Genomic DNA, 16,515 nt, shown 5'->3' on the forward strand with positions numbered 1-16,515 from the left:
ACAATAGTCGTCATATAATTGTAGATTAAGACGATTAGATCATTCTGAACAAAAAAGTCCTTTACCATTTTGCAAGTACGCAAATTTTCAAGTTATTTAAATAGCCTCTAGATGTGGTCAACCATTAATAACTTAATAATTATTACGATTTTTATAACTTGACTTTTTCTCAGTTTGATCTGATTAATCTTTACAATTTTTCGTTTTCAAAAGATCTCAGACATCCTATATATATAATTCATTATCCAGTCGATTATTTATCATAGTTTTTTTTTACTTCCGCTTAAATTTCTTACGTGTCGTTAATTAACATCCAGCTCTCTATATATATCTGTCTCTATATGTATATATTTTGATGATATTAGTTTATGAGTGTGGAATACATGGGTAAACGATACCACGTATCATGCCAATCGCGCGTGTTTGGGTAAACACATGGGACATGTTGATATGGATATTGATGATATTGACGAGGTGTCGGTATAAAATTATGGTGCAATATAGTCGACGTGGGCAAGCGGTAGTTATATAAGGACAAATTAGGCACTGGGGGAAACATGGACAGCGGCGTTGGTCTCAATTCCGACATCAGTGGTACTAAATGCAGGGATGGTTGCCTAACCAAGGGTGGGTCTAACCAAGGTCTGTAAAGTCTATGATGACGTGACGGTGTCGACGGCCTTGCGTTTTCACGATTATCCTCCGCTCTGGGTGTCGAATTTTCAGCTTGAGCAATCATCGATGACGGCGATTTGATTTCATTTAGGACACCGACGCTTACATCCTTGTGCAAAGTACTCCTCAGCATCATTGCTGTTGTCTTTTTGGGAGGCGGAGGACTCGCTTCGGACGAAGAGAGGCTGTCCTCGTCAACTATAAGCATCTGACCGGTATCACTGTCTTGTAACTTGCGTTTATATCGCGAATGTCCCGTCTCGCGAAATCCCTTCGCAAATGGATTGTTGTCGATTTTGAGTTTTGTGATTCTCTCATTCTGGAAGCAATGCAAATGGGAAATTTTTAATTACTTACGCATAATTCTGATTGTTATTTTCGATGAAAAATAAAATAGGACACAAGAGTGGAAGAAGAATACATAAAACGAATGAAAAATGAAAAATCGCACAAATCGTATAAAAAGTACAAAAAATATGCCTGACATTTTAGATATGAATTATCTATTTTGTGATATTATACTAGCTAAATTTCTAGCCTGTTTCTCCTGTTTAGCCATCAACTATTGGAAAAACTCGATTTAATTTCACTATCAATTAAATCTTAATTAATTTTCACGATTTTATTAATAATTAAATCGTTTTTCTTAATAATCGATTTTATTAATAATTAAATCGTTTCGTAAATTAAAGTAATTAAATCTCCTTTATTTACTTTTCTATCTCTTTCGCGCGACCGCCACAAATTACTTATACATATTCTAGCGTTATTAACGCACTCGTGTAATCATCGAGAAAGCTTTCTTTTATCTTGTGACATTCCTTCTCCCGCGCAGATTTTTCCATTTTTCCGTTTACCTCATTCTATTTAATATCTATATAATATTTTTATCAAGTTAGGTCTTGTAATAGGAAGACTCTCCTGTTGTCACGTACATATCTCCTTATTCAGTATTTCTCTTAAGAGGAAACATTTATTTAATAATTTACATAATAACCGCATAAAAAAAGCTAATATATATAACAGTATTTGCACACAAAGAAACATGCCTTACTTTATATTCCTTTTACATAACGAAAGTCAATTCTCTTTTACACGAGACATTCTTTACAAACGAAGCGGCATGAAAATATGAAGTATTGCGAGGTATTATTATTATTATGATATAAAAATTTATGAAAAATGGTTTTTACGATATGAATCCCGCAGTCCGAAGAAAAATAACGGATTCCTCGAATTTTGCTTCGTACAAAAAAGATTTGTTCTCACTGGAAAAACTCGATAAGCATACCTGATAAGCTGTTACAGCGATAAATTCGGTTTCTCTGAAGGTGAAGGACGAATGCGGCCGAAAATACAGCTCGTTAAAGGCACTGAGATTATCGCTTTGAAAAATCCAAATTCTTGGGATATACTTGTGCATTGACGTAAGTAACACCTGCGGACAAAAGCACAAGTCTCCCTTTTTGTATCTCTCTTACATTCTTACGCGAGGAACTTTTAACAAACGAAGCGGCGTGAAAATGTGTCATTGTGTTGGCGATTGCAAATGCAGGAAAGGGAAAAAAAGGACACAGATCTGCTGTTAACGCGGCGCAGGCTGCGTCAGACCGCGACAGACGAGAAGCCACGAGTGCAGGAGAGAAGACTCTCTCTCTCTCTCTCTCTCTCTCTCTCTCTCTCTCTTTCTCTCTCTTTCCCTCCCTCTGTGCTGGCCGCGACGAAGAACGCACACGGAGTCGGGGATTTTATTAAATTCGTAATTAGTTTGAGGAACCGGGTAAAAGGGCACCGCTTTTTCGAGATAAGTTGGCGCCTCGCTAAAGAGGCCGGCAGTCGGCACAGACACGATTCCCGAAAACCAGACTGGCCCCTGCACAGTCTCCTCCCTGCGCGGCGCCTCGTCTCTCGTCCTTCGTGTCAGCCCTCAGCCTACCCTTCTTAGAATCACGTGTTCCTTAGTACCGAAAGATCTTGCTCACCACTTTCATGTTCAATCTGCCTGATCTGATAGACAGGTCGAAGGACAGATACGTGGCTTGCTGCTTGTCGGAGGAAGAGGAGAGGTGTCGAGATAAAAGAGAAGGAAGGAAGAAAAGGACGGCGGGATCGCGAGATAACGGCGGGGGGGGGGTGTGGCGATTCGATTGAATCCTCATTAAACGCCGAGTGTCGGCGCGCGTTTGAGGATTATGTGATGTACACGCGTTTTACACACGGATCCACGCGAATGGGAGTGATGAGCCGGCAGCGAAGAGCCGCGTTTTGTCGTCCAGAGACAACAATGGGGCTGCCGCTCTCTGCACCGTTATTTCCCGACTACAAAGTCCTGCCGGACGCTTACAGAAGGCTAGACAAAACTGGCTCGCGACTTAAAACGAGAGAGACAGCGGTATATCGATTGCATGTCGCGCAGCCTGTTAATCTTCGTTCTTTGTGGATGTTACATCGAACCGCAAAGACAGCAATCGTTGCTGCTTTTCTATTGTGAGGTGTTTTTCGCTTACACCTAGTAGGGAAAACCGGTTTTTCCGCAAATCTCCCTCTTCGGCTCCGATTTTCCGTGATACATGACGAGTTTCACAATAGTGAAGCGAGGAAAATCGTAAAAAAATAGTTTCGTTAGAAAGTTATAACTTCTGCAAGATCTTTGATAACGAATGAATGGGTTTAATTGTGAATGAAACGGCCGCACTATGACGGAATTTTGGGACGCGTCGCGAATAATAATCACGCTGCGATAAAAGGCGGTCAAAGGAGCCGCGGAACAAATCGAGGGAAATGAACCGTGTGGAATAAAAGATGCAAGAGATGCGGATTTCTTTCATTTTGTGTAAGTCCGACGAGTGAGAAGGGAATGCCAGGGAATTAAAAGTCCAACCAAGTATTTGACTTAAGAATTAAATTAAAGCCAGAGAATTAAGAGAGCACATGTATGCGTGTATGTGGACGACTTCCCGTGTATGCAACATGAACGCGAGAAGAAAGGTAATACGAAGCAGGGACATGCCAGAGGACGAATATGCAGACAGGAAATGAGGTTTTCGAGATCAAGCGAGAGAGAAAGGCTGTCAAAATATCGAAGAGCCAGATGAGTGAGCGGTAACTGGCACTAATCAATCAATTGGTTGGATTCGTGTCTCTTATTAGAGACGGAATGCTGTGGTTTCGCAACCCTCTTGCACACTGCCAGATATTCAACTTGAACAGATGCGCGGTCTCTCGAGACACGACACGAGCTCACACGAACATAAATCGAGCCATTAAAGTCGCCCCTTAAAATCATTCGGATCACTCGTCGTCCTCGTTTGCGCCTTTCGGAAGGGACCACCGCAGGACAATCGCGCGCCGCACAGGCAACGCGGATGAGATGCGCACGACTTGAATTGTTGAGAAAAGTTCCAGAGAGCGAGCGAGATCTTGCGAATTCGTATGTACGTACGTTAGGCACGCGGTCGGCGTTGTTGGTGATCTTCAGCTTGTTGAAGCTAACCACGTGCTTCATCCAATGAGCTCCCAGCGCCGGGCTGTCGGGATGTCGGTAGATCCTGCGTTCGATATCTGGCTGCGATTCTGCCTGTCCCGCCTTAGTCCAGCCGGGATTGCTAATCCTATTCTCGTTCTCATCGACCGTGGTGCTTACTCCGCAGTACTTGTGACGGTGCTGGGAAGCCGGTTGCATCTCCACGATGATACAATAACTCAGGTTCTCCTGCAAGCCGCTGATGTTCAATTGCAAGTGCGGGAACATGCGTCTGTAATCGAACGAAAAGTCTTATGGAGATGTAACGTAGTATCTCCCTTCTCCTCCTCCTTCATCCCGCGGCTCTCATTCTTCCTCTGTCTCTCTGATTGCTTGGCAGAAAAAGAGGCGGAGAGTGGAGAAACAGCGCGATCGCTTTGTGAGTACAGTGGAAGAAAGGTTGCGACACTTTCACCTCGTAATCCGTATCCAACGGGAGAGTTCGTTTCTTTGGTAAAATTTTCAAAGAAAATAAATTGTATGTAACGTTAGATAACATTTTTCCCGTTGGATATCGGATACGTTTCAAGGTCGTTCGTCGTTCGAGATGAAAGTCTCGCAACCGTCCTTCCACTGGCGGCGTTTGTTGTTCGCCCAGCGAGCTAGTGCATTTATTTGTAGAACGGTTTAAAGCGTTTCCCGTTGAGGCACAAAATAGTTGGAGAGTTTGCTTTTAGTAATTTTCAAAAAATAAGTTCCGTTATCGCTGCGTTCTTATCAGTCCAGAGGAAAAGGTGTAACAATACACACACCAGTATAACAGCCTTAACACATAACTGAATGAGAGGTGAAATATAACACGAGGGTAACAAAAAGTACAATGATAGAGGATAGAGGGTCCGAAATATCTGGAAAAAAAAAGTATGTAGAAAAAGAGAACGGAATAGGTATTAGTATTAGTAGAGCATTAGTAAGGACGAGAGATGCGATAATATGGAAGAAAATAATAAATATCAATTAGAAATGGATAAAAGGTCTTATTTATCTATTCTGTGATAAAAGGTGAGACAACTGGGCACATTATGTATAATAGGGAATATATAATAATTAGTTCAATCATAAAAATTAGTTCAAAAAATTAGGAAAAGATGATAAAAGAAGGCTGAGGAAAATACGACGAACAATTAGATAAAGAAAAAGGATATGCGCTAAGGAAACTATGGACTGAAAAAGAGAAACTTAAGAAATTAAAAAAAGGAAAGGTTAAGGGAGGAGAGGAAACGGAATAGAGAAATTAAGGTAATGAAACTGCAGAAGATGCGTGAACTGTGATATCGATAATGACTCACACGACTTGTATTATAGTTGTACAGGATGTCCGGAATCTTTTGGAAACGAAAAGTTGTGAAGATTAATCAGATGAAACTGGAAAGAAAAGTCCTTTACCATTTTGCAAATAAGTAGACAAATTTTCAAGTTATCGATTAAAAAACCTCTAGATGTGGTCATTTTCAATCGTTAATAACTTAATAACTATTGCGATTTTTGCAAAATGGTACATGACTTTTCCTCTGAGTTTCATCTGATTAATCTTCACAACTTTTCGTTTCTAAAAGATCCCAGACACTTTGTATATAAAAGTATGGGTACTGTACTGTACTTTATTGTACTATAATATATATAATATTCGTAATATTTTATAGGTATAGAACGAACAAAGAGCAACGAACTAGGAGAACCTAATTAATTGATTTAATTTAATTCGTGCGTAGATAGAAGATTATGTGTTATATATAATATATAAGCATAGATAAGATGGAGGAATGTCTGTTGAAGGTGCGAATATGTTAAATTAAAGTTTGATAAACCGAGTTCTTACTTCTTGACTGTGAAACTCAGAGGAAAGTCATGTACCATTTTGCAAAAATCGCAATAGTTATTAAGTTATTAACGATTGAAAATGAACACATCTAGAGGTATTTTTAATCGATAACTTTTTAATAGAATTGAAAATTTGCCTACTTATTTGTAAAATGGTAAAAAGGACTTTTCTTCTCAGTTTCATCTGATTAATCTTCACAATTTTGCGTTTCCAAAAGATTTCGGACACCCTGTATAACTATAATACAAGTCGTGTGAGTCATGCTGAAGTATAAGTTGATTGATTAATCGATTATGACTTTCCGTAAGAAATGTGTCCTCTGTTCCAGAGGAAAATACAACTTGACTTGTTGAGAATATTATGATGCTCCAAGAAATACGCCGACGCGATTTCAGCACTAAAGCGCTAGTCTGTCAATTCGATGGCTCGTCGAAAAGTCGTCACCTGATGACGGGAATACCGTTATTTCCCTCTAACACATTTCTCTGCTAACGCACACGTTCGCACTGCACCCACCCGAAAGCTAAAATGGGCTCCTGCCTTTTTACCCCTGCCTTTCTACCCCGTGAAAAGAAAAAGAAAACGATGCCATTTCGCAGGTAGTGTTTGCACTTCCTGAAAGAACAAGAGGCACTCAGAGAGAGGGAGAAAGAAAGAGTGAGAGAGAAAGGGAGGGAGGAAGAAAGAGGAGCTTGTCATTAACATCCCGGCGACGTGTTGGCGTCATCGACAAGATGTACCCGTCGCCGTGTTAAAACAACTCCCATTTGCGAGAAAGCGTCCCGTATAAACGTGGCGAGACCCCTGTCTAGCTTCGGCTAGTTTTTCTGGCTGTGCAAACACTTCGAGGCAGTCCGGCTAATCCGTTAAACGCATCCCCGTAAAGTCAACGCTGAGTGGTTGCCGCCCGAGTTATGCCGCCAGCCTAATCGCGTGGGCACCCCTCGCATTTGTCCACCTCCGGTATCCTACTCTGGCCATGGCGCCTGTTGCCAAATCGCGTCATCCTGTCTGCGGTTATACAAAGGCACAAAGGCATAAGGAACCTGAGAGGTGCAAAAATTCAACGAATTCCTCTAAAAATAAAGTGCAGCTAATGTCTGATCTGTGTAAGCGCTGCGCGATTGCGATAAAACCGTGTCATTTGAAAATCATCAAGAGCGATGATTTATACCTGGCCCTTGAAGCTAGAAAATGTCACCGAAAAGACGGTAAAAATTCCGTAGAGATTTCGAGCGTCATTATCTTTCAACAAAAGTTCCAAATCTTCTGCTATCTGCTTCTTTCTTTATTTTCGCTTTTTTCACAAACGGAGAACCGAAAGGAAATAGCTGCGTCCTCCAGCTATCCGGTGCCTTCACAGGGCAGCCAGCGAGGTAATTTCCGAAAATAAAGAAAATAAGACATATCTATGTGTCACTTATATCTATGTGCCCGATAACTGTGCCGTGTCCTTGGTATGACATATCGATAGTTTGCCGGACGTCGTTGCCTAGTAATCCGGGAAAATGACACTCGGACACTCGTCAGAAACCCTCCAAATCTTAAGACGCGTTTCCGTTTTCAAAATCCAAAACATACATCGGATTTGATAACGAATGAGTGAAGATTTAGACAAGAGTCTATCGGGTGAGCAAGCGTCGTATTGTAATAACATTGAGGGGCTTCCTTCAGTAACTCTTTGACGGCTGAAGTCACGCTGTTCACGCCGTCCTCGTCGGTGGTAAGTCAGTGCTCGTGCCACGACAATGTTGCATCTGGCCTTTTCAAGGAACCTCTTATGATTATACAGCACGAGATAATGCATGATATGGCGTGATAGAACACGCGTCTCTCTCAGTGGCACGAGCTCTGGTCCCGTATCGTCCTCCAGAGTGTTGTATCTCTCTCCATGTGACTCTCTCGAAGTAAAATTTAACATTCGACATACAGGTTGCGTGAAAAGTTCGCGGAGCGAAACTGAAATAAAGAATACCAAATTCTAAAAATTATTTTATTCTTCAATATAGTCTCCATTAACTTCAATACATTTGGCCCAATGGCTCTCCAGTAATTTTATTCCATCGCGGAAGTGTATTTCTGAAAGGTCTGCGAAATATGCCTCTACGGTTGCTATAGCTTCTTCATTCGACAAAAAATGCTTTCCACGGAGGAATTGTTTCAGGTTTCGGAACAGATAGAAGTCGCTGGGTGCCAAATCTGGCGAATACGGTGGATGATCAAGCAATTTGTACTTCAATTCATTGAATTTAGACATTGACAAAACACTTGTGTGAGCAGGTGCGTTGCTTGGTGAAAAATGATTTGTTTGTGCTGCAAACCAGGTCTTTTCTCACGAATTTTTGCGTCCAATTGATCCAAAAGGTTACAATAATATTCAGAGTTAATTGTTTTACCTTTTTCCAGATAGTCAACTAACAAAATCCCTTTAGTATCCCAAAAAACTGATGCCAAAACCTTTTTTGCCGATCTTTCATGCTTTGTTTGCTTTGCAGCTGAACATTCAGCTTCAGTCCACTGTAAACGTTCCTGTTTCAATTTAGGATCATGGTGATAGATCCAAGTCTCATCCATAGTTATAAAACGACGCACAAAATCGGTTTTATTCTTCTTAAAACGATCCGAATGACGCTGAGAAATTTGCTTTCGAGCGAGTTTGTGTTGAATTGTTAACGTATGCGGCACCACTTTTCCAAACACCTTTTTCATTTGTAATTCTTTATGCAAAATATGCCGTACCCGTTCATCTGAAATGCCTATGGTATGAGCAATTTCACGCGTAGTCACACTTGGATCTTCAGAAACAATAAAATGTATTTGCTCAATGATTTCTGATGTTGATGCGCTTTTTGGACGTCCACTGCGTGGATCATCTTCAATGCTTGTACGACCACATTGAAACTCAAGTACCCATTTACAAACCATTGTTTTTGAAGGAGCAGATTCCCCTAACATATTTACCATCTCTGAATGAATTTCCATTGCCTTTAAACCTTTTTTAACAAAGAACTCAATCACTGCACGTTGTTTCAAATTTTCCATTGCAAACAAATATACTGACACGTCAACTTCGTTTGGCTTGTAAACACAGACAGAATTGGTAGATGAAAATGAAATCTAACCAAGGTTCATGTGAAGAGTGATTCTATATAACCGACTATAATTTATAATTCTACCGTTTACTTATAGATGCCGCTCCGCGAACTTTTCACGCAACCTGTAATTAACGATAAAAGAGAAATAAAAAGTCAACGTTTCGTATCTCTACGAGATGAGCGCCGATCAAGCTGAGTTCCAATCAGTTGTTCTTTACGTGTCATGAGAAACACCTCTGTCCAAATACATTCTTTTAAGCGACAAAAACTTGGAAAAGTACACAAGTTATATCATAGTCTTTAGATATTTAGCCCTCAGTCAGTTAATTTTCAATCAATGACCTGGTAGTTAGCCGTTAGAATTCAAACTCATCGACACTCGAGAAGTTTCCTCATGTTTGTGTAAAGCTTTACGTCCCTTTTGGTCAGCCGCTAGTCAGGTGTAAATAAGATGTGAAAAGCGTAAAAACCAGAAGTTAGCCATCCATCAAACAACAAACAACTGCCGAACGAGTAGTTTTTGCGGTTACAAAAACCTCCGCCTCCTTGCGTCCCTTTTCTACGCTTTTTATATTTCCATTTAATTATTGTCAAGAAGAATGCGCAGGTAACGGTTCGTCAGGTAAGGCAAAATAAGCAGCGAGCGAAGTGGAAAAAAGAGGTATAAACGACACGACACGCGTGTCACTAAATTATCTATCAAGTATGATTGATCGCACTTGAAGGACGGCTTGTACATCCAACCGATGATGAAACAAGGCGAGAGACATCGTATCTTTGGTGATTCGATCATCAGATCAGCTTTTGCAATCAATGTCAATAAAATCGCGCAGGAAACGGGGCGCTGCGACGAGCACAAAGATCTTGCAGAGGACTGCTAGACTGAAAAATTCGCACATGTTCCAGTTGGAAGAAAATACAAACACGTGGTCCACATATGGTGGTCAATGAGATTGTGTGACACCGAATAACCGGAAAGCATGCACCGGGCACCTCCGCTGTTTTTGTTTAGAAGTGAACAATATACGCACGCCGACCACCTTCTCTTTGCAGCGGAGAATTCTCGTCACCTCGTTAAGAGGTATAACCGGACCTTTTCTTACCTTTTTCGGACTCTGCAGAAAATGGACCCTGGAAAATTGCACAAAAGAAACAGGTTTAAAAGAACTCGAGTCTCCGATTCCTTTGTTTTGTTCCTTCTAGCGAGAACCTTCGACGAGATCTGATCAGAAAAGCATCACAGGACCATATTTATCTTTGTAATCTCTCCGCCTTCTCTTTCTTTCCTTCCGTTCTCTCGCCATGATTTTCACGCCAACGCAATACCGATACGAAATCGTAAAGCGCGCGAGCCCGTGATAACTCGATTAACTATTTATTTATCTCTCGGAGAGTCAAGCGAAATTCCATGTATGCTTTTTATCTCCCGTTCTACTACCGTTCATATCGGGATCGGAGAACCGGTGTTGTTCGATTGGAAAAGGGAAATTACGACGACCGGAAGGCTCCGCGATTCATCGCTCCTCCGTACGTCCGGTTGTAATGCGAGAATCTATCGGCACGCCTCTTAAGAATTTTCCGCCGCGCAACAACCGACTGATAACATCAGAAGTGACAAGATACACATGCTAAAAATTCCTGCAAAATATTCTCGAGAAAATTCTTGCGAAGTACATTGAGACAAAAAGACACGTCCGTAAATCGACCGAGCAGGTCTGTAAAATAGTCCAGACACCATTACGTCTCACCATGTTAATTCTACAGCTGTTTATTGGTTGTTACAGCAAAAGGAAAGTGTTTGCACTGTTTTACATATCCGCCGCATCGATTACAAGTATCATTTTGTGAACATAGTTATTTGTTTCAACGTATTTCGCAAGAAGTGCAATTTTAGAATGCAAATCCCTATCTCTGAGATCGTAATTCGAGATGGAAGTAAACAAATTTTGAGCTTGAAAAACCTTTTCAACGGCTTGCGCATACAACCCAGACAGTACATATGTCCAAAACTGGGACATAAGACGTCTTTAAGGCATCTTTAAGTCGTCTTTAAGATGTCTGAAAATAAGACATCTTTAAGTCGTCTTAAAGACGTTTTAAAGACGTCTTATGTCCCAGTTTTGGACATTGTGCTGTCTGGGAATGATCGTCGCCGCCCTCGTCATCGGTGTTGATCATTCTTTTGATGTACGAGTATCACCTTCCGCGAAACTAATCGCATGGTCATCGTTCGGTCTTTGTTATCACTCAACATATCCAAAAAAATAGACCAAGAAGAAATTCTATTCAAGAGATATCCTTAAATGACCATTTTGACGGACGAAAGGACTCGAAGAAAGATTGAAAACATACAGGATTGGCATTTGAAACAGGCCTTGAGTAGCCAGCCATTCAATAGTCCGGTAGTCAACGGAATAGAAAAAATAGAAATTAGAAAATTAGATTCTTGAATTCTTAAGCGGATGGCAGGTAGAAAAACGTAAACAATAAATAAATGAACCAATTACAGTTGGATATTTTTGAGCTATAAGAAGAATAATCTATTTTGATTGATTAATTTCTTTACTGCTTAAGCATCTTTGTATGTCCGGGCCTTTGTGATTCGACAATAAGTAACATTTAGCTAGGTCTCCAACAGTCATAAAGAAAATGCCTCACCTTTAATTCTAATTTTATTTTCTAGTTTTCAGTTCTATTTATTAGAATTTTCCGGTTTTCCGCGTAATACGTAGATTTTTCTCAAAATTATTTTCAAGTAAGGAAATATATATGCTCTTGAAACCGTAGTTTTCATGAGGAAAAGCGATTGCTTGTTATATTTAAATAAATAATAGATAATTATAGATTAGTAATAATAAGTAGATATGTCATTATAGACGAATTATTGGATAAATTTTTATAAGAATATAAAAAATACAAAAAGAATTGTTTAATTTTTAAGTGAACATGAAAAACGCGTTAAAAAGTCTAGCCAGAAGAAGAAAAAGATAAAACGGTGAGAAAATGTCGAAGGAAAAACTGAGACAAGAATAATGAGCAGATTATCCATTTGGGTGGAGAGTTCTTTGTAACAATAGCCATAATCGTCTACAACTTCATCCACGAGTTGCCACTGTGCAACTGAAAAACTGTGCGAAAGATGTGGAGCCTCCTTCAAGACGAACTTCTTCGTCATATTCTCCAGACTTGATTGTTTTCTGAAAAATATTGCGACATCGTGGTCGAGAGTGTCGTCTATTCTGACGCAGACGGATTTGTTAGAGTAGATGCCGCGCCACAGCACCGGTCTGATGTACCTCTTATAGGCGCCGAGACGAAGAAGAGGTCTCGAAATTTGACAGAACATGTCTCGTCTACCTCGCTTGATCGTTGAAGATACGACGCCTGCGGAATCTCCTAACTGGCGCCGAAACGTGTGACACATTCCTTCAAGTCGTTTCATTAAAGCGAGACCGACCAAAAAAAGAAATTTTCTTTGTATTATCTCTATATTAAAATACGTTTCATTTCTCTTTTCACGTCGTTACATTATATCTCGGTTTCGCTTATCATCTAACTTACCTAGAGAAGATATGTTATATTTCTTTGTACATTCGACAAATCACACATGATCTTTGAGACTTTTTAGTAAAGTGGGAAAATTGAATGGATCTTTTTTGCACTTAACCACGAGTTGGAGACGCAAATAAGCGGAAGCAATCGACCATAGTGTGCTTTTTTGTGTGAGGGGGGCAAAAAAAAGTACGAAGGACTTGCCGGTGGAGCTAATCGTAATAAAGCAACCGTGTCATTGCTTTAAATAATGTATTCCCTTCGCTCCGGAGATTCCTCCGCAAGTGGGACTGCGTGTCAAAATCGGAGGTGTGATGTGCATCCAACAGAGGATTGTATACTTATGACGGTATTTTTATGACGGTGGGTTTACACACAAACTTAGATGTTAAAATTCCAAAGTACATAATCGTAAACGTTCTGTTCACTCTAGTACGAAGGACAAAAGATGGGTAGCGAAGCGTCTATAAATCTACCTGAATGTCTTCGACACGTCCTTCCCGATTTTTTTTCCAGTGAAACCTCACGTAAAACGAGTTCACTCGAAGTGGTTGTGGAAATATCGACATTAACAACCACAAGCATGAAAATATTCAACTCAAACTTACCATTTTTCGAGCAGGGTTTCATGCAAACATTTAGAAAGTTATAAAGAGGAACAGGACAAAAGACCATCATGTACTCACCGCCCCACTTTCGTGATGATCATTTCTGTCGTTTCCGCGTAGAATTGATTCCAAAGTTCTAGATTGTGTAGTCTCAATTTGACCTTGGGCAATGAAACTGTGTGAATCTTTGGAGTTGTCTTCACATTTATATCCTGGGATCCCTCAGCTTTAACAATACAATATATATATTGATTAGTGAACAAAATACAAAAAAATCAAATTAATATGAAAAAGCGCTTCTTTTAATCACACTATTGAATGATTCGAATAGACGTAAAAATCAAAGAAAATTATCAAGGACACTAATTGGCTGAGATTTAACATGGCATAAAAAAATGTAAATAACAAAACTTAAGCAGTGAACAATTTGGCTGATCACATTCGGTAATTACTGAGAATATAAAACTATTATGTTGAAACTCTCAAATGTTAATCGGATCAACTTGCTTAAGACATTAAGTTCTAATTGGTCTAATCAAGATGATGTAACAATCGTTATCAGTCGTGTATATATTATCTATTCTAGTTAGAGTTATATATTTAGAATCTTTGATGCTAATCTTAACAAAGATGATCTCTCTTCCTCCTTCCTCCTGTTTCTTTGTTAAGATATAGATGCAAGTAATAAATTTTTCTTTAGGATTACGCATTACGCTTGCATCCTAATCTTCATCTGAATGTATATCGGTTTAATGTTAACATATATTAATAATGATATCAATGTTCGACGTTAATTTCTCTTTGGACGAAAAACCATCGGCAAGGTGTGAACCTCGGGGGATCTCGGAATAAAACGAGCTTAAGAAATTACATTCCAGCTCTGCATGATGCAGTCATAACAATAAGTCTCTTCGTTTTCCGAGAACTTCTGAGCTGGTACAATAAGTTAGAGTGAAACATATATTTTCTCCCATTCTAACTTGTAGCTTACAAGTTTTTTGAAAACGAAAAATGTCCTATTATTGTGGATGAAGTAACATGAATAGCATGTGTTGTTTTCAGACGACGTATTCACCATCGTGTGGTCGCCTCGTCCACCGGTTGTCTTTCGATGATGCTAGCTGTGAGATAGGAGGTATCACAGGTCAGATATTGCTGTAAAATTTCACCAAATACTACCAGGACTTAATCGCGACCGTTCTTTTTGAGGTAAGAAAGGCACAGGTAGAGACACTGATTGACCGCTACAAGACGACTTCTTTCATCTTCTGAAAATAATCCATCCGGCTCATTACGTCCGTATGTGAACAGGACAATGCAGCGACGATACATCACAAAATGTTTTCGATTTCATTAATGTAAATCACAAATGTGAATCTGTCAGGTTACAAGACAAATTGACATTCGTGAAAATCACACTCTCTCTCTCTCTCTCTCTCTCTCTCTCTCTCTCTCTCTCTTTCTCTCTCTCTCTCTCTCTCTCTCTCTCTCTTTCTCTCTCTCTCTCTCTCTCTCTCTCTCTCTCTTTTATTTTCGAGGAACAATGAATCACATTGTCATCCACTCCAAGATGAGATGGAATATATTTTATTTTGGTGGTATTGCGGTGATTCCAAGTGATTCTTCGAATGATTCGTGAATCAGAAACATGACATAAGTTCACAGATTGTTGAATAGTTAATGAAAATCTTTGTAAAGTCACTTAGAACTGTAGACAATATTTGTCGGCATATCGTTTATCGTGCAAGTTATTCAGATGCACAGATTTTTATATAATTAAACTGCTGTGACTAACAAGATATTATGAGTTCATGGTCGAAGAAATGAGGCGAGGTGCAGTTGGTAGTAAAAATTGCAGAACTATCTTTTATAAAAATACTATCGGATATTCGGCTTTATGTTGATCGTTATAGGGAAATTTCTAATCAAATTACACGTTTAGATATGTGGTATATCATAAGGTATAAAATCATGTAGATATAAGGAATAATGTTGGTACGATTTTGATAACTTTGGCGATACGATTAAAAATTGTTTTCTTTTTATTTTTTAACAGCAATGAACAATATTCCGAATCGTAGAAACTTTTAGTTTAATATATGATAGAAACTTTTTTAACTTTTTCCAATAAATATATTTCTATTGGCTTTTTTCTTTTTTTCAAGTTCAATTAAAGAATTCTTAAATTAAATTTTAAAAAATAACAAAATGTTTAAACCATACTGAAACTAAATGTATGCAAACATTAACTCTTTGCACTTGGAGCCATCTCATGGACACTTACGATGTTCCCTCAGAGGGAAATCCGAGTGCAAAGGGTTAAACATTAAAAATTAGAAATTATTTAATTTTTTTCGTATTGCCAAAGTTATAAGAAATTCCCTATTTTCATAACATTAGAGAGTTTAATTATCCAACTGTTACTTGTATCACACGTGTATACGCATAATTACATTAATTAATGTGTAATATTTTATAAAACAAACCTAATCGCTGATGAATGATATCCAGTTGGTCGCAATAACTTCGCACAAAGAACGGGTAACTCATTTTATAGAATAAACCAAGTCACACTGTTATTATTGCTCGACTGTATCTAAAATCGACGTTAAAGTTGAAAACGCCGAAGACCGCAAGAAACACAACCGTTAGACGTGAAATTCCGGACTGGACTGAACACATCAAATATGACCATGCCGACTAGGAGAGCGCCGACGTTCTGGATGATACAATCAAACCGCAATAACGTGAAAAGTCACGCGCTCATTGGTTGACGCGCTCATTGGCTGCCCTCACCCGACGTCACCGCCGCGCCCACGCATACCTGATTGGTCTCGGATCAAAACATTGCGGTTCAAGTAAGTGCGATCGGCAAATGAGATGCCTCTGAAAAGTGATTAGAGCGATCCTTTGAATTTGTTTCAAGCGGAATATAAAAAAGGGGACTTCTTTTGTGTATACGCGAGAAGCGAGGATCGTAAAAAACAGGGAACAACAAAGAAGAAAGAGAGGTAAAGAAAGAGATAGAATTGAAATGCGACGTATTCTAAGAATTTATTTTCTAGTAATTCGCAGGGGAAAATATTTTCCCAACGGGCATAAAATTTTTTCATTGGCTCTGCTGATACAAAAGACGTATAACTCGCAACTCGAAAATCTTAAATAACCTCGCAATTATCTCGAAGCAATTGTTATCTCTTTTCCGCGACGTCGATTGGTTCTCTCGGAATCCGTGCATAG

General features: G+C 39.4%; 1 protein-coding gene across 2 annotated transcripts; it reads right to left on the minus strand.

Moving 5' to 3' along the window:
* Positions 1 to 251: 251 nt before the first annotated feature.
* Positions 252 to 15,959, minus strand: LOC105189066 (T-box protein 2). Of its 2 annotated transcripts, XM_025301055.1 has the most exons (6): positions 15,762 to 15,959; positions 14,351 to 14,543; positions 13,354 to 13,501; positions 4,118 to 4,430; positions 1,967 to 2,113; positions 252 to 994 (listed from the first exon to the last, which is right to left on the minus strand). In XM_025301055.1, exons 3-6 carry the CDS (start codon positions 13,374 to 13,376, stop codon positions 362 to 364), a joined length of 1,116 nt encoding a protein of 371 aa, XP_025156840.1. In that variant the 5' UTR covers positions 13,377 to 13,501; positions 14,351 to 14,543; positions 15,762 to 15,959; the 3' UTR covers positions 252 to 361. The 2 variants fall into 2 exon arrangements, with proteins under 2 accessions (XP_025156840.1, XP_011149223.1); XM_011150921.3 differs by lacking the exon at positions 14,351 to 14,543.
* Positions 15,960 to 16,515: the final 556 nt, after the last annotated feature.

The sequence above is a fragment of the Harpegnathos saltator genome, unplaced genomic scaffold (assembly GCF_003227715.2).
Source record: "Harpegnathos saltator strain DR-91 unplaced genomic scaffold, Hsal_v8.6 scaffold4, whole genome shotgun sequence".
NCBI lineage: Eukaryota > Metazoa > Arthropoda > Insecta > Hymenoptera > Formicidae > Harpegnathos > Harpegnathos saltator.